This window comes from Myotis nattereri (assembly GCF_964212035.1).
Source record: "Myotis nattereri genome assembly, chromosome: 11".
NCBI classification, from domain to species: domain Eukaryota; kingdom Metazoa; phylum Chordata; class Mammalia; order Chiroptera; family Vespertilionidae; genus Myotis; species Myotis nattereri.
In genome coordinates, this window is record NC_138086.1 from 15,720,429 (window position 1) to 15,740,298 (window position 19,870).

A 19,870-nucleotide genomic window follows, 5' to 3' on the forward strand; every position below is an offset into this window, starting at 1 on the left:
TCCATGATATAAATATATTATTAATACACCATTTTTATGTAGTATTGCTTTGTAGAGTCATTAATCCAGCTTCTCAGATCTGGATATTTGGGTTACGTTTATATATTTTGCCATTATAAATATCTAACATTCTCATTTTGACCAAGAGAGAAGTAAGAGTTGGCATGAAAGTGGTCAAAATTCTGCTCTCAGTAGATGCATTGTAGAAAAATACACTCTGCAAAACTACATTGCAAATAATTGCAAAACCCACATGAGGTCTGTATATCCATGTAAACCCCATTAGAGTAGAGGTCCAGCTTCATCCCCTTCTGCATTCGGAGCAGGAATGCAGTAAGAGTTTGTGCGTGAACACGTCTTACCAGAGCTCAGTCCTCAGGTTTTGCATTTTTTATGCGGAGCTGCCGTTTACTAGAAAGGCATGTCTTTTTGGCACCATGGAATGCACAATGGCTTCCTTAGAATCACAGAATTTAGAAGAGCCATTGGATCGTGAAGGAGTAAGTAAAAGCAGGCTTTTAGATAATGAGGAATATGTGTGAGTAACCATACAGACACGGCGTGAGTGGAAAGTAGGTGAAGTTCAACTTTGTCTCCTGCCTCCCAGGTGCCAGGTGCTTCCCTACTGCCCTCGCAGCCCCTGGCAAACTCCCACTGGGAAGCGGGCCTGGGAAAGCAGTGGGAAAGACGTGGTCTTTAAAGTCCAGCAGGCTCTTGCTTTCAAACCCCAGTGCCAACACTTATTAGTTACACAAAAATTGTCAATTTACTAAAGCCTCAGTTTCTGCACCTAAAAAATGAGTTTAAATGCCACCTTTGTAGGGTTGTTGTGGGTTTTAAATGAACAAAAGTTTGCAAAGCAGAGCAGTCCTTTGAACATAATGTGCTCCAGACATATAGCTACTACTAGAGGCCCGGTACACGAAAATTTGTGCATTTGGGGAGCCCCTAGCCCAGCCTGCACCCTCTTGCAGTCCAGAAGCCCTCAGGGGATGTCTGGCTAAAGGCTTAGGCCCACTGGGCAGTCGGACATCCTTAGCGCTGCTGTGGAGGCAGGAGAGGCTCCCACCACCGCTGCTGCACTCACCAGCCTTGAGCCAGGCTGCGTTGAGTGTCTGCCCCCTGGTGGTCAGTGCACGTCATAGCAACCGGTCATTCTGCCGTTCGGCCAATTTGCATATTAGTCTTTTATTATATAGGATTATTGTAATGTGTGTGTGTGTATGTGATACACTCTTATTTATGTGTGTGTGTATGCATACATCTGTCTATATATGATGGCTAAGCTATCACAGCAAGTATGGCATACTATTCAAGTTTTCCATGTTTAAGGCTTTTGTTTGTTGAATAGAATTATAAATGCACTTCATCTGCTAGCATGGTAATATATTTAATGATGCTTTTCAAGGGAAAATGGCAATACAGGATGGTCTTTATCCCTTAATGTTGTATTTGAGCAATGAGAAATTTTCTATAATTTCCTGAAAAATGTCACGATGAATTATACATCAGCAGACTTACCTTCTTAAAAGTCAGTAGTTATAAATAGCATTCATTAATGTCACATGTCCGTTGACACTATATACGGAAAAGTGACATGAGACTTCTTAGAAGATTATATATTACAAATCCAACTGTTGATGAAGTGCCTGTGCTCCCCAAGAGAAGACTGACTGAATTATGGAGAATTTAAAAGATTTCTCTTGGCTACTTATCTCCAGTGAATGCTGTGATAACTTAGAGGTACCAAACAGTGACAGATCATTTCTAGTTATTATTTGTCACAGTTGTGGCCATGTTTACATTAGCTTTATTAAGATCTGCTACTCCCTGAGGGGAAATCGCAACCTTAATACTGATTGTCTTCTGGGTCTGTGAGTCTTTAAGCTCCTCTCACAATAGTTTTTCAAATGGTGCTCATAAACCTCATACAAAGATGCGGTGGGTGTATCAGTTTGTCCACAATCTCCTTTGTCATGGGCTGTGTTAAAGGGCACCACACTTCAAGTCAGTGTAAAAGAACTGGGTAAAACCTAGTGACATCGCAGGCAATTGTGACATTTTCCCTGCCCCTCCCCCAGAATCACCATCTGTCTTGTCACCTTTACTCGTAAGCCCTGGAGCTAAGACTGCACCTTCTCCCTCAGGGCAGACGGCCCTTCCTCCAGGGTGGGCGCATGAAGCAGCAAAGCAGAAGGAGAGTCCTACCTCCCCTTGACCATCTGCAGCAACTTGCTCGATTAGCTGAGAGATGTGTCAAGCCAGAGAGTTGTCACGTCTCCTCACTTGTACTTTGCCTCCTCTTTTCCCTCATTTTTTTTTTGTTTTCTCATGACACTCAGTGCTTTGCTTATTAATCTTTCATATTTGTTCTCCAAGTCATGCACATCCCTACATGTGAGATATTTGCCCTTCATATAGATTTACGTAAGTTATGGGAGGATAAATGACTTCCTGTCAGCTAAAAGTTTGTGAAACTTTTACAACTTCTAGTGAGAAAAATGTGTGGTTCTGAAAATCACAACCTAATTTGGTCTACATGGTATATTTTTACAAGTTTATTTTTATTCCTCTCTAAATGGAGTCCAGGACTAAGAAACTAAAAACAGCCATTGTATTTTATAGCTTGCTAGCTACAAGGGTTAGAGGCTACCATAGGAACAAGCTTCTCGGAGGCAGGGACAGCATTGCCTGTATTTGTACGTTAGGAGAGCCTGCTACCGAGTGGATGAGAATTTAATGTTAAAAATAAGTGTTTTAAGTGAGAACATGTATTGCACCCTGGAAAGGAGGACTGCATCCTCATTCTTTATATGTGAGCGTCCTTTGCATTTCTACCAAAGCAGTTGCTATACTCTACGTGACTTGACATGGACCACAGGATTGTCAAGGGCAAGGGCTTACAGAAACCAGATTCTCATGCTTGGCCAGTGCTCCTTAAAGAATCTGTAACTAGGGTTCAGATCACATGTATTTTGTGGAAAGATATCGGGGAATGTGATTCAGTCCTGCTATAGGAACTGGGACTTCAACATAGTTCTGAACTTCCCATAATCAAGGAAATTAATTACATTTTTATTACTACTTTATTATATCAATTGGTAGCCTGATCTGGAAAACCCTTCTTAATTTTAAATCCAGATAATATGCTTTGTAGAGTGAGTATATTGTCCTTCTGATAAGATAATTAAACTAATTTCAATAAGAAATATAATGAAAACCTGGATAATTTAGTGCAAATTAAAAACTCATTTCATGGTAATTACCAGTTTTATGCTTGAACATCAAGTAGTATATGTATATGGAATTAACTAGATTGTTATTTAAAGATTCTGTCCTACCTTCTAGAAGGGCAGTCCTTTGGCAAGATCGCAGACTACAAATAGAAGTACGGGCTTCTCTTTTGAATACATCCTGAAATATATACATATCTTCTCCCCATAAAAACCTGTATTTCAATATCTAAAGTCCAAGATTGGGCTGTAGCTTTGTAACCTATTATTAAGTTTTTGATTATCAATAAACAAAGGGAACCCTGGCCAGGTGGTTCAGTTGGTTGGAGTCTTGTCCCTACATCAAAAAAAGGCTTCCCGTTCGACCCCCCCGTCAGGGCAACGGCAAACAATCAATGTTTTTTTCTCACGTTGATGTTTCTCTCTCTCTCCCCCCCATTTCTCTAAAATCAATTTAAAAAAACACACATATCCTCCAGTGAGGATTAAATTTTTTTTTAAATAAACGAAGAGAGTGTTGTTAACATACATTTATAATTTAAAAATAGGTGGACTTATTTTTTAATTACCAATAGGCTCTTATAGGTCTAAAAATAAGAAAGCAAATCAATGACGACCTAATGACAAATATAGCTTTCTTTTTTAGAATTCTTTTTACCAATGTTGATTCTTAAAACATGAAGCATCTGTGATTTCTACTATTATTAAGTCGAGATAAACATAGACATCTGACCAAAGAAGTTTGTGCTATTTAGAGAGTAGTCATTTGGGTATTTATATTTGTCTCAAGCACTTTTTGTGATTTCTGTGCATGCGCAAAATTTATGCATTTTAAGATTAATTGGGGGGGAAGAGAATATTTCACTTTAAATCATTACCATATTCTAAAACCTGGGATTGAACTTTTAGGACAAAATCTACAAATGATAATTGTCTAGAATCACGTTTGTCCTTCCAAAAGAAACGTAGGAATCATTACAAGCAAAACTGAGGCATCTTGTTCCTACAATGATAGTTTGTGTGAGTAGCTCACGTAGATTTTGAGATGATTTGATGGTTTCTGCCATCTGGTGGACACTAATAGAAGTGTCACTAGGTAGAGTAAAGATAATACAGTCTGGACCTAAATTAGAATATATTTTCTTATTATGAATTCATGTTTTATGATAATGGAAGAATCCTATTCTTATTCCCAAAGGAACACTTCACCCTAATTCCCTAGTAAACAAAAAATAACTTCATAGTTTTTACAATAATAAATCCTGTCTCTAACTCATATGAAGTTATTTATACAAAGTATATATTTTTATATTTTCCTGAATCATTCATATTCCATTACTAGCATAGTGTACATTTGCTGAAATTGTTAATACTAAGTACTGTATGTAAAACTTTTCAATTTATAAGGCCAATTGTTAGTTTTGGGTGCCCTCCTGTGTTCATGAGATAAACTACAGACTTGTAGAGAGATGAAGACTTGGCGACAATGCTATTAAGGCACATTTTCATTGAATCCTTGAAATATTTCTTAGAGCCGTGACAATTGGGTGACTGGAGTCAACTGCATGATCTCAGCCAGATGCTTTGTAACTGAGTATCTCCTGAAAATAAAACCCAGATTCTGTGAGCTTATTACTTAATCCCGGGTCTTAGTGACCTCTCTCTCTCTGTCTTTGCAGCTCGATCTGGTCTATGAAGAGATATAGTTATTACCTTGCTTAATTTGTACAACATAAAATTTTATAATTTCCATTCTCACAATTAGCCCAAACTAGCACATTATGAATGTGTTTCATAAAGTATCAGAGTACTCTTTCTGTTGGGACTAAGTATTTGGCACCATTCCCAGCATAGGCTTGAATTCTATTCTAAGCCCCTGAAAGATTTTCAAAATATTTTTTTTCAGATGAGATAAGCAAACTTTCTAATTCCATGAAATTAATTGCTTAATCAATTTATTATGTCAAAGTAGGATTTTTTGTTACCAGATCTGAAAAATACTGAAATGATTGTTTTTACTTGTTCTCCTATGGTTTTCTCTGGTGTGAAATTTTTAATTATTTCAAGGATTTTCTGTCAACAAAATGTCCAGTAGTAGACCATATTTTATAATTGAAATTCTCCTCGTCCCAAGCTAAACACATTTGTCAAGTACCTAACAAGAGACATAAAGGCATCATAAATTTGTAGATGTCCTTTGTACATTTATTTCCAAAAATAATGCCAAATATTCAAGGTAGCATTTTAGTCAATCTAGAAATAAAAGGCTATGGCTGTTATATTTATAATCTGCTAGAGAAGTTAAGAAAGACCAGTTCAGAAAAACAATATAAGAGAAAATGCAATTAATCCAGTAGTAAAACCAAGCAGACAAATGACACAGATCACTTCAGCAGAAGTCAGAGCATTTGGCCTAGAACTCTCCTGAATGGAAATGTAGGACCTGAACAACTAGAGATAGGTGGGAAGGAAGAAGTATTTCTAGACAGGAAATGGCATAAACAAAAGCTCTGCAGCAAGTAAGTATAACTCTTTACATTCTTTTGAATAAAATACAAAAAAAATCATATATATATATATATATATATATATATATATATATATATATATATAAAATATGCTAAGTGTCCGACCATCCAGGTAATAACATCATGTAGCAATGCCTGCCTTCCTCTCCCTAGTGACAACTAGCTTCCTTGCAGTTTCTTCAGTCCAGGAACATGACTTGCTTTATAGCCAGATGGAAACATTTCACACTTTAACCAAATGTCTGTGAAGCATTTTCCTATGCCTCATCTCATTTGATCCTTACAGAAGTCCTAGAGTAGGTAGATAGGTGACTCAGTGGAATCCTATTTTCATTAGCCAGAAAACGGAAATTTAGAAAGCTTAGAAGCATGACCCAACTGAAAAGAAGTAAGAAATGGTGGACCTTGAAAATGACTTCAGGTGTTCTCACTGCGCAGCATATAGTCAAAAACGGCTGCAGTTAAATAATTTACCCTTTGTTCTCCCTGCATGATTTACAATAATAATCTGCTTTGTGTTGATATTTACTGCTGTGTTGCTGACAATTACCTGAAAGAGAAGTTGGGGTGCTTCACTGAGCTGGAAAAAGTTTAGCTAAATCAGAAAGCAGGTCTAATTAAGCAAGTTTATTCTGTATCTATGAAAGGCCAAGTGGACTTGTGCATGCACGATACATATAAAGCTCTCGCTGGTGCCAATTGTGTGCGATCTCTCATTGTCGATCATGAATTTGGTTGACACTTCTATTATAGAGAAAGGGCGAAGAGTGATATTAAAATATTTCTTCTAATTAATTTCCTTTCAATGTGCACAAATTCATGCACCAGGCCACTAGTAGAATATGATGTAGTACTTGTTAAATTCCTAGAGGCTGACAGCTGTATCAATAACTGTATTTTTTTTCTCTCTGAAGTTTGTAGCTCAGAACCAGAAAATGTTCAAGCCGACCCAAAGAATTACACCAGCCTTCTTGTTACATGGGAGAGACCTCGAGTCGTGTATGATAACATGATCGAGAAGTTTGCAGTTCTTTACCAGCAGTTAGAGGGAGAAGACCAAACCAAACATGAATTTTTGACAGATGGCTACCAAGATCTGGTAACTATAAGATCAATTGTTTCTTATATTGATAATATCATAGTTTAACTTTCAAAGAAAGATCTTACAAGTGATTGTATATTGTTGCCCTCACTTGTTTAGAGTTGGTATGAAGGTCACCAGTGGGGAGGAGGAGGAGCAGAAGCTAGCCTAAATGATGTCAAATCTTACAGTGAATAACATTAGGTTATTGTTTATGGTTTTAATTATGGGAGACCACCACTTTGCCAACAACAACATTACAGAGTAGACCCAGATAGAAGGCTTAGGAACTAGAGATCATCTAGTGTCAGTTCTCTTTAGAAATAAAAGGACTGAAAGAGCAGTTAAATTCCTGGACTGTGGTCTCACAATTGTGGAAAGAACTGGGCTGGAATCCCTGTGCTCTGGCCCATCATGTGTTATGGGCCCCTTCACATTACACCAGCACAAGGAAAATAGAGTAGGGCTCTCCAAAGTTCCTTTTCTTGGCATCAAATTTGCAAGTAGCAATGAAATCAATTGAGACAGAACTTTCGGGACACAAGGCAGGTCAGCCTCGGGAAAGACCCACCTACCCTTCCTTCTTACCCAGGCACGGGAACTAAAGAAAATAAAGGACAGGGTCTCAGGAACTAAAGAAAATAAAGTCAGGTCTCAGGAGCAGACTCTGCCTCAGCAGGGAGGGTTGGAAGTGTTGGCTGTGGACTGGAGTTTCATTGAGGCAACACATCTGGGTGTGGCTCTAGGAAGATCCCACTGCAGGTCAGACACTGCACTCTGCATTCAGACAGCTCGAGTCCCACACGCCCGAGGGAGCTGCCTTTAAACAAAAACTCCCTGTGATCATGGTGTTGGCTACCATACGGACAAAATTGATCAAATTTGTTCCAACTTTAAGATTCATTTAACTAGAATAGAGACACTATGAACTTGGAAGATTGTGGAATTTATAGGAATATGTTATTTTTCACTTCATAATAGTGTGATGATAATAATAACCCTGTTACTATCTGGCTTATATATTGTTAAGATTAGAAATAAGTTGTTTTTTATTGTGTTTCCTTCACCTTTTGCTCCTTGCAAATGCTACATGTTTATTTGTCTAGAATATCAATTTGCAGATTTTGACACTCATGTATAACTTTTATGAGTTCTAGGTAAAAATGAAACTTTCTAAAACTAAATCAGGGTTTTTTTAAGCTAAAAAATGCCTAGTGTTTGGTAAGTTTTTTACTTAACATTACATAAACTTTTTCTTTGGTTAATAAAATATAAGTATTTCTCATTGACAAATGAGAAAAAGTTTTCTAAGGACAAATGTGTACATGATATACTCCTTGAAAATAATACAGTTATAATTTATTGACATCTTTCTTTTAGGGTGCTATTCTCAGTAACTTACTACCCAATATGAGTTATGTTCTTCAAATAGTAGCCATATGCACTAATGGCTTATATGGAAAATATAGTGACCAGCTGATTGTCGACATGCCTTCCAATGACCTTGGTAAGTGCCCACCTAGTAGGCTTTTATATTATCTACATAAATGAGGCTAGTTTAATTATTGGATGCATTGGTGTTTTCTCTCTGCTTTTATATCCTTTGGGCCAGAAGGCAAAATGATTCTCTTTATAGTCTGGGTCACGGGTAATTTTGTGAAACATGGAAGCTATTTTCCATCCAGCAGGTCTGGGCAGGACAATCACTGAATTTATTCTGAATATTGACATTTTCTATTTGTAAACTAAGAACAGCAAAACCTTTTGTAATGTCTGTGATGGTCACCAAATGAAAATAGCTGTGTGAACATTAAGACTTTTATTTTGGACAATGAGCTTTGGTTTCATTTGTGGTTATTTCCTTTTCAGCCCTCAAAGCATTTTGTAGTAAGTATATAAGTGGTGCTGGGATTATGTAAGGTACTTTGGAATATCTATACAAAGCACCTTGAGAGTTTATCTTAGATATTTTTATTCACTTTTTGTAATTTGGTTGGGGGAGGGGGTTGTGGGAGTGCTTTCCTCTTAGCTGATTTCCTAAAAGCAAAACAAAAAGTTGGTTCTGATTGTATTTTATTTGCATGCATCTCCTCTGAGTATTATGGGAAAATCTTTTGATCTCAAAGCATATGCAATAATTAAATGAATGGCTAACTATCATAATTTTACAATTTATAGCTATACATAATTAAACAAAAGTCTTCCTTTGTTAATATAAGCAGTTTAAAATAATAGGATGGAATTAAATATGTATATATTCATATATTTATATATACATACACATACATATCCTACATATACATATTCTTAAATATATTCAAAAATACATATATAAATCTAAATGTTCTGTGGTCATCTCTATAATGAGGCAACACGCTGAAATTTTTACAAGTTTTTAATGGAAATGAATGGATACAAATTACATTAAGTATAGCATGTTTCAGTCTTATGTATGGATGGACAACTGTGTATTGACTTACCTTAGTCCATATGCTACAGCACAGACTTTATTTAATCCATATGAGCTGTTCACTAATTACCTCTTCTCAGTGTTTTTACTAGTTGAATTTTTCACTGAAAGAATATATGCCAGAGCATTAGACATTAGATTATGTATTTTCCCAAACTACAGGCTACAAAACTTGCCAAGATATTTCCCAAGGTAAAACATTGATGGCTAATGAATATTACTACTATCATGATGGCAATATCATTATTTAATGTATTTCACATGGCCTGGGTATAACAATCCTTCCTTTTTCTCATATTTAGCATTGTTTTTCAAAATCAGGTTACTTTTAAGTGGAGTGTTAGCTCTAAGTCTTATTAAAAGGTGAGTCTCAAATGAGCTGACCATGGTTGCAGCTGTACCATCTCCTGCTCCTCCACGGAATGTCATCCCTCACCAGCGAAGTGCCCCTGTTGATCCCCCCAGAAAACGGCATCTTCAGCAGCGCAACACTGACCATGCTGGTCAGGGTCATACATGATATGGCGTCCAAAACCTCCTCTGATCCTACTGTGTCTTTTAAGATATGAATTATATCGAATATATTCACTTGATTTTACTATCTTGGTTTCATTATAACTATCTAATTTCTTTAGATAAAACAATTTCCCAGTAGTTTACAAAAAACAATTACTGTTAGCTATTTATATTAGACTCTTACTCTATCCATTATGGCAAAATTTCAGTCCACTATGGTGAAATTTCAGTCCACTATGGCAAAATTTTTAACTTTCTGAATGGTTTTTCTTTTTGAGAAACTTATTGCATATGAAAAAATAGACCAAATGTCTATTTTTTATAGAAGTGATTTCTGAGTGATCCTTTTAGAGTGAATCTATATTGGCACAAAGTACAATATTCTTGTATCATTTGTAACACTTTCACATTTGTACAAAATAATCAATATTATAACTAATTTCTATTTATTTAAAGGATCGCGACACTATTGAACTAATGAGATGCTAGTGTGGACACACCATTTAATCTTCATGAATGTCTCAGTCCTTTAAAACATTTTATATTGTAATGATGTTTTAGTAGAAGATGGTATTCGATTTATGTTTCACTATGATATTCATTTTAAAAACCAAGGGTTAAAAACAGATAAATGATCCTTTAATTATTCTTTCAAAAACTACTTCATCAAAAGTCAATTTACCCAAAGTTTGGGGTCTTCCTGTTTTATATAGAAAAAAAGATTAGTTCTCTTACAACTCATCCTTTCTGATCTTAAAGGCTGCAGAATCATTCTAATCAATATGTTTTCAATTCATGATTGAAATTACCTTATGTTAAATATTGTTTCTATGGTAAATACACCACAGTAAAAGTCAAGGTTTAGTGTGATGGTACCTTCAAGATTAGTGAAGTTTGTGATTTATGTGGCTAATATAGATGTAAATAGATTTGAGTTTGCTTATTTCATTGTCTTTGTTAGTACCATTTCATCCTGTTTATCATGTTGTTTCATTACTTTAGTAACCTTGTAATATGTCCTATTGAATTACTCTGTTATTATTTTGGATAAACTGTTTTGTAAATACTGTATTGTTTATTGCTTCTGCTCAGAAGAAATGAAGGTCATTCATAATTGCCCTTATTCTTTTAATCAAAGATTTCTTTTTTTAAAAAATATATTTTATTGATTTTCTACAGAGAGGAAGGGAAAGAGACAGAGAGAGTTAGAAACATCGATGAGAGAGAAACATCAATCAGCCGCCTCCTGCACATCCCCCACTGGGGATGTGCCTCCAACCCAGGTACATGCCCTTGACCGGAATCAAACCTGGGGCCTTTCGGTCCACAGGCCGACGCTCTATCCACTGAGCCAAACCGGTTTTGGCTTAATCAAAGATTTCAAATATTTGATCAATATCTGTGAAGGAAACCTCAATCTTCCAAACTGTGCATTTAACTTTGGCTCCTTTGATTAGGTTATTGCTTTTGCATTAAATTATATTTATTGTGTACAACAGTATCACCATACACTAGTAGCCATTAAATATTATTAGAATCTGCTGTTTTAAAATAAATGCATAAATTCATATTCATAAACAATTTAACTTTGTCAAGGAAAACTTTTTAAGTTTAAACAGAAAGAACATTCTTTTCAAATACTTTGCAGAAAATTATATTTATAAATAAATAATTCATAAATATTGTTTCTATTGTAACTGAAGTAATTGTGTTTGTTTCTTTTCTATAATGTAGAGCTAATTACTATAAATTTATGGAGACATTATGTAGGTACATGTTTTAGGGCCTTGGTAATTATGCATTCAATTTAAATGCATGGTGAATTAAATCAACACCGTTTTCTGTTATTGTGTGCTTTTCAGTTGTGTAACAATTGTCTTTGTTAAATCATTCTACATCTGTCCTTACCCTGCCTGTACCATCTTATGCTATGGCTAATATAATATAATATAATATATATAATATAATCACAGTTTGAAGAGATTGCAGTCCACATTGCTTTCATTTTTTGCACTGTGAAACTTGGCTTACCTTCAAACAATTAAATAAGTCTTACTTGCCAACCTATAATAGTGTTGCTTTTTTTGTGTGTTATGGAATATTAATGTGTAACTAACAGGCTCTTTTAGAAAATCTGGCATTTAAGTACCCAAAACCAAAACCAGAATGAGTCAGGAGCTTTTATTCAGTTATCACACAAACATGAATTTTAAATATTCACTAAAAAAAAAAAAAATACTGACAATCTTGGCTGTTGGACTTTTACCGCCCGCACGGAATCTGTTTTGATGAAGTGAGAAGATTCTGTAAAGAAGCATAATTTTTTTCACTATCATATATGATTGTAGTAACTGAGTTAGGCCAGTAGCTACTGAAACATCAATTATTATTTGTGAGGAAACGGCAAGCCAAAGGGTACCCAGTGTGAGACCTTGTGCCAAACACTAGAGTTTGACCTTGGCGGCTGTGATCTCTCAGACCCAGAAGTCTGACTTCCAAATCTCCAGGATGATAGAAACTGTCTCCCCAAATTATTTTATTTCAAAATTGTTCTGAAGAGATTCAGGAAAAAAAACTTCTGGATTATTTGGAGGGGGTGTTGAAGTGTTGCTGGGTAACCCCAGAATTTCAGTTAATTAAAATGATCTGAGTTTAATAGGAAACCAGAATTATGGTCTTTCAAAGTGTGTACTAGTATATATACTTACCAATATGAAGGCCCACATGTGGGGTATTCACCCATAAGAGTGCCTTGAAACAGAAAGGGATCAAAGGGCTGTGTGGCTGCCCCTGGGGCCAAAGAGAACTTCTTACTTCCTTTTTAAAAAAATATATTTTATTGATTTCAGAGAGGAAGGGAGAGGGAGAGAGAGATAGAAACATGAATGATGAGAGAGAATCATTGATGAGCTGCCTCCCGCACTGGAGATCGAGCCTGCAACCCAGGCATGTGCCCTGACCAGGAATCGAACCATGACTTCCTGATTCATAGGTCAATGCTCAACCACTGAGCCACACTGTCCAGGAAGAACCTCTTCTTAATGCAGTAAACAGCAAACACAGAGTAGAGCTCACTGATACTTTAGGGATATGTTTGGGTAAAATTATGTATTTTAACTTTTTAGGATCCATAATCCATATAGTTAATTTATACTCTGGCAAAATGATGCAAATAAATGCAATTAACACAGAGAATACTGAAAGAGAAGGAAGTCAGTCCTCGATGTGATCATTATGTAAACCAGTGGTTCTCAACCTTGGCTGCACATGAGAATCACCTGGGAATCTTTTTAAAATCCTGATTTCTGGGCCGCATCCTCCGGAAATTCTGTTTCTTTGTTATGGGGTGGGGCCACAACATTAGTAACAAAGAAACAGAATTTCTGGAGGATGCAGCCCAGAAATCAGGATTTTAAAAAGATTCCCAGGTGATTCTCATGTGCAGCCAAGGTTGAGAACCACTGAATACCCTCCCCCAACCCTGACAATGAATAAGAAAATTACCTTTACCCATTACAAGTACAGTGGGGCCTTGACTTACGAGTGTCCCGACTAACGAGTTTTTGAGATACCAGCTGTCTCTCCGCCAATTTTTTGCATTGAGTTGATAGAATAATTTGAGTTAACGAGCTCCTTAATGAGCTCCTTAATGAGCTCGGTCTCGGAACGAATTAAACTCATAAGTCAAGGCCCCACTGTAAAGAGTTAGGTGAAGTTAGACCTATTTTAAAAAATATTTTTTAACACTTCTTAAGCATATTGAAGAGAAAAGACTATCTTTGAGGTTTTTGCTCCTGGATTCTTAACAGAGAGCAACAGTATAATATATGTATCACCAAGTATTTGATTATGATTTGCCCTTATTAACATTAAAGTATTTTAAAAGTCCACGAGAAGGAGTGACTGCATTTGAAAGCATTGTCAGTAAAATTTTGCATTGTCTTACTGCTGAATTTGAGGATTTTACATGCACGACCTTCTTAAATTGCAGTTTTTAGAAAATCATATTGAAATTGTTATGTGTCTCTCACAGTTTAGTTGCCTCCCACTTTAAATTCACAGATAGTGTTTACTGCTTTCCTTGGTGGTTATAGAGACACAATTGTTTCAGACTATTGAAATCACTTTCATTTGGTAACCTAAGGAATAAAGAGCATGTAAAACATGGTGAGGAAGGGATTTCATAGAAACAAAAATAGAAAAGAGAGAACAGTAATAATCCAAACATTCAAACTCTTTCAGTTTTGGTCAGTTTTAATAAGAAAAAACACTGAGAGTTAAAATTCAAGACTTGTTCTCAGGGAATATTTTCATTTTTACAGCACAGAAAATTGTTCAGGGTAAGTAACTTTGAAATAGCTAAATAGTAAAGAGTATTAATTTTATCTGAAGTTTTTTGGAATTCATGCATACCACTGTATCTTATGGTTTTACATTTCTGAACAGCTAGAAATTTCCTGATAAAAATCAACTCAAGAAAGTCTATGTTATAAAACGAGCCTGGGTTTGAGAAACATTTATTGTTAGTTCAGTCATGCCTTTGAAAATTCTATAGAACTTGCATTTCCTTTGAGGATATAGAGAGGCATAAAACAGAACATAAACAGCATGGGGATAGTGAGGAGCATAAACTTTGGCGATGGAGTGAGATTTTATAAAATAAGAGCAATAAGAGGAACCTCACTATAATAATGCTCGCACCCTCACAGTTAGCCTGTCTCCCTAGGCAGCTCAGATGGAGAGTGAGCAGGAATCCTCTGTCCCCCAGTAATTTGGCAGTGGGGCTAGGTCCCTTGTTGGGGAGAGAGAGTCAGCTCCTGCCCTTTTCTAATATTTAGTGACAGATCTTGTTTTCAGATTCATATGTTCATGTACTAGAAGTATGCTGACTCTAGTCTGTTGGAAAATGGACTTAAATGATCCTGGTCATTACAGTCTTTGATGGGCAGCATTAGCTGAGTTTCCCTGGGGAGGAGGCAGGGAACACCAGCCCAGCCCGGACCTGCTAGAAAACACTCTCCGTTTTACCTGGGGCAGCACCCTGTGTACAATTCGTTATGAGCACAAATCTGAAGAATTAAAAGAAGCAGTTGACCCTTAGTCAGAAGATGAACTTAAGGAATAGTAGCTGAATGAGAAAGTAAGTCCTGTTACTTCTCCCCCAAACCTCTGTCATTTCCCCAACTATGCTTTCATCAGCTCTGCAAAGGTTGAAAGTAAGTCTGTACTGATGAAAATTATTTGATTTTTTTATCAAATAAACATCAGCCTCACTGCCCCCCTCTTCCTTCTTAGCTTCAATCACACTGGGGTGGGAATGGGGAAGGGAGTTGGATTGGATTCATACAGGTGTATGTAGTGTTGTGTTATATAGTATTGAAAACTGAAATTCAAAATTTTTATTTGGACAGATTCTGTATTTTCAAAGCTAACAAGTCTTTCTTTTTTTTGTCTTTTTTCTCTTTCCATCCAAAGGTAAACCCACCTGGCTAAAATAGTTGAATAAAAATTTTAATAATTTTTTTTTTAATTTTGTAGAACTTGACCTTTTTCCTGAATTAATTGGAACTGAAGAAATAATCAAGGTATCATAGCTATATTGTATATTCAAATGTTTTAAACTTTAAAAGTCTATTATGAATTGTTCATTAGGTTTCAGATATTACATTAACAAAAATTTGTGTTGCATTAGTTTTTGTAGGGTTGGTTGATGAGCTTTATAGATAGTCATATAATTGGTATACATAATTTTTATATGAAGAATTTAGAAGACACTTTAATGAGTATAATAAAAATAATAGAGATACAAAAGATTTGGTGATAATGAAAAATGAATCTTAAAAATAATTATAGCTATGAACTATAGCTATAAATCAGAAATTTTTCAGTGTCAAATTTTTCAAAAAGACTAAAATAATATCAGTTCTCTTTTTTCCAGGTGCATTTTTACTTTTTTATTTCTTTTATCAATTCTTAATATTACTACAGTTTACTTATAACTAACTTAACTAATGATTAATAGATTGGTAATAAATATGGGCCAAAATATAAATTGAATATATTTTTTTGCCCATTTAATTTGAATATTTGTGTTTGTACTATTCAGATGATAATGTTTGTTCTTCAAGTAAAGGGGTAATTAAAAATATTTATACATTTTAACATTGTCTTAATTTTTAAAAGATAGAGAAACTGACTGATGTATCTAATATTTAATCCTAAACCCAAATGCACTGTTCATCTTAACTGTGATTATATGTTTAAATCCAGATGCTGTTGTTAATGTAGTATGAATGTGTGTATATGTACATATATATGTATGAGATCATAAAGTGTGATAACTAATGCTATTATCTAGCAATAAGTAGCAATTGGGTTGTGTTTTACATGTATAATTACCTCAATACTTTATATAACTTACAGCAATTCTCTCTTGCAAAGGATTAGTTTACCAAAATAGCAGTTCATCTATTAACAAGAGTTCATAGAATTCAGCTAAGGTTATCTTTCTGTGAGTGTGCATGCATGCATGCTTGTGTGCACATGCGCATGGATATGTATGTACCTAGAAATTATCACCAGAATCAAGCGAAAGGCAGGAAAAAGAAAATATTTTTACACTGTAAATTCAAATCTTTAGTTTGTGTCTTAGTCCACGCTGCTATAGCAAAATACTGTAAACAGGATAGCTTCTAAACAACAAAAATTTATCTCTCACAGTCCTGGAACCTGGGAGTCTGAGATTAAGGTGCCAGCACGATCAGGTTCTGAAGGGGGCCTTCTGGGTGCAGGCTGCGCGCTCCTCCACATGGTAGAGAGCAGAGCAGAAGAAGCAAGCTCTCCCATGACTCTTACAAAGGCACTGATCCCACTCACGGGGTTCCCCTTTAAAACCTAATTTTAATTACCTCCCCAAGACCCCCACCTCCTAATGCCATCACCTTGGGAGGGTAGAATTTCAACAGATGAGTTGAGAGGGGTGGGCACAAACATTCAGTCCATAACACTGTTCACTTTCATTGATTCATGCAGGCATGAATGGTAGAGGTTGGTTTAAGCCTGAATATGGAAATGAATAGTTTGGGGATGTTTCTCAGACCCTCTTTAAATAGAATTGTATGACTTTGAAAGACAAAGTATCTCCAGCATAATACAGGCTTTCCAATGATTTTTGAAAAATGGAAGTTGTGAAGGATAACCAGCATGGCACAGATCAAAACCATAGTGGAAGAGAGATTCACAATAACTCCATAAGAAATTATAGGGAGGAGTACCCATTAAAATATTTGTAGTTGCACATACGCATAATCATAGAACATGACTTACATATTCTCCTTTAAATGCTGACAAAAGGCAGTATGGCCTCATAGAGATTTGCAAGATTTGATGGGTAGGATTAATACCGTAAATGATCCATCACCTTAATCAGATACTGGGAGGTATCTGAACTTCATAAAGTCTAAAATCTGCTAGAAAAGAGAGAAATAGAAGGGAAGTGTGTATCTACACGCATATAGTAATTTTTCCAGATTTAACAGAAGAAGAAGGTGTGTAGCATTATGTTTTAAGAAAAATTTCATAGAAATCTACAAAGCTTATGGAAGGAAGATAATAAAGTGTGTTTGTATAAGCAGAGAAAGTAAAGCAATGTTATTGTGGGATTTGATAGAAATTGTTAGATCATATAGAGAATATATATAGATGATGTCTTTTGGGAACTTTGGTTGAAGGGGAGGAGAGAGTAGAATAATAACTAGAAGTTAATTAGCGAGGGTGGAGTTGGTAGGTCCCTGTTTTGGGTGTTTTAGTGTTAGGAGGAGGTATGTGTTTGTCTATGGCTTGTATTTTCCCCATAAACAGTGAGGTCATCTGCTGTGAATGAAGGGTGAGCAGAGGGAAACAGGTTTGAATAGAGCAGGAAAAAGTTTGAAAGAGTCTTGGCAGAGGATAAGAACATGGAGTGATACCAGAAACTAGGCACAAATCCAGATTCGCAAAAATGAGGAAGAGTTGAGAAAATCCATGTTGTTAAACTTAACACTGATCCTCAGCAAAACTTTCAATCAGATTATAAAACAAATGGGTAAGAACTTCTAGGGAAAGCAGAGATATCTGGCACCAACAAATTTTCCCCGAGAGTGAGTCAAGGCAATCTCTTCTCATTTCCTTTTTTATGAGGTGTTGGGGCTTGTAAATTAGTATTTTATTCAGGAAAATTATTTGGTGAAAGCACTTGGGTTGTCCTTATGAACAAAATATTAAACAATGCAAAATTACATTAAGAAATACTGACCACTAGTGAGGCAATTTGTCTAGGCCCGTGGTCGGCAAACCGCGGCTTGCGAGCCACATGCAGCTCTTTGGCCGCTTGAGTGTGGTTCTTCCACAAGATACCACATGCGGGCACGCACGTACAGTGCAATTGAAACTTCATGGCCCATGCACAGAAGTCAGTATTTTGTGAAAGAGCCGGTATTTTTTTTTTAAATATATTTTATTGATTTTTACAGAGAGAAAGGGAGAGGGATAAAGAGTTAGAAACATCAATGAGAGAGAAACATCGACCAGCTGCCTTCTGCACACCCCCTACTGGGGATGTGCCTGCAACCAAGGTACATGCCCTTGACCGGAATCGAACCTGGGACCCTTGAGTTCACAGGCTGACACTCTATCCACTGAGCCAAACGGGTTAGGGCAAGCCGGTATTTTGTGGAAGAGCCACACTGAAGGGGCCAAGGAGCCGCATGTGGCTCGCAAGCCGAGTTTTGCCGAGCCCCAGTTTGCCGACCACTGGTCTAGGGGATCTAAGAGAATATTTATTTTTAGCATCAATATAATCTAGATCATTAAAGCTGAAATACTTCTCACAATTGTGATATATATGTCTTAGAAAATACTTAAAATCAAAAGAATTAAGTTCTGAATAGTTAAGCATGAAAACCAATGCAGCTTTTCATGTGTAAGAGATACATGATCATGAACACATATGGTTTAAGATTCAGATGTTATCTATTGATATTGGTCAAGTTCTACTGATTAATTCGTACTCAGTCACTTTTTTCTTCTTTTAAGGGACATGGCCCTGAAAGACCTAATAGATGACAATGCTAACAAACTGGCAAATCATATCTCATATGGGCTAAAAATATCATATTTTGATACCTTTGGCAGTTTTGTTTCTAAATATATAATTAGACATGTTATAAAATGAACAGGTTTTTTATTTTTTTTAATATATTTTATTGATTTTTTTACAGAGAGGAAGGGAAAGGGATAGAGAGTTAGAAACATCGATGAGAGAGAAACATCGATTCAGCTGTCTCCTGCACACTCCCCACTGGGGATGTGCCTGCAACCAAGGTACATGCCCCTGACCGGAATCGAACCTGGGACCCTTGAGTTCACAGGCCGACGCTCTATCCACTGAGCCAAACCGGTTAGGGATGAACAGGTTTTTTAAAAAGGCAAGTCAAAACCAGAAATTATGGGTCTTGGTTGACCTCTCGCTAGATTGTTCCTGGGTCATTATAGTGACTAAGTGGTCATGAAAGGCTGGGTCACCTGAATGGTGTTTCCAAAGGAAACACAAAATAACTAACTAGTACTAGAAATGTATTTTGACAAATTGTCTCTAAAATGTCTGCCTAAGTCTTAAGTGGAAAGTATTTCAAACAAAATGAAAAAAAACAAAAAAAAAACACAAAAAAAAACCTCTTTCTATTATGAGGTCTTAAAAAATTATGATTCATTCTTAATATATACAATGAAATATGCTGAATGTGCAACTACTTTGGTCTTTGAAATAAGTTGTTTCATTGACATTTCATATTACAAAAAGCTAATTCCTGTTTAGTTTGTTGTCAGATGCACTGAACAGAGGAACAAAAAATAATAAATACTATGTTAAATAACACTCCCAGTAACTACAATGTGTCTTCCTTTCAAAGCTGTGGTATCTATTAATTTAATTACTTCATTACATAGCATTAAAATAAAGGCAGCCATAAATAGGATATTTTCATTAAATTTAATTACTCTCTCT

The 19,870-nt window shown here is 36.0% G+C and overlaps 1 protein-coding gene across 4 annotated transcripts in view; it reads left to right on the forward strand.

Annotated features, from left to right (window-relative positions):
- PTPRZ1 (protein tyrosine phosphatase receptor type Z1) overlaps window positions 1-19,870 on the forward strand; it is a 177,253-nt gene that overhangs the window by 108,083 nt on the left and 49,300 nt on the right. For all 4 annotated transcript variants that reach the window (XM_081102311.1, XM_081102312.1, XM_081102313.1 and 1 more), the window contains exons 9-11: window positions 6,676-6,860; window positions 8,223-8,349; window positions 15,367-15,413. In XM_081102311.1, the coding sequence (XP_080958437.1) occupies window positions 6,676-6,860; window positions 8,223-8,349; window positions 15,367-15,413 (359 nt within the window). The remainder of the gene's footprint in view (window positions 1-6,675; window positions 6,861-8,222; window positions 8,350-15,366; window positions 15,414-19,870) is intronic.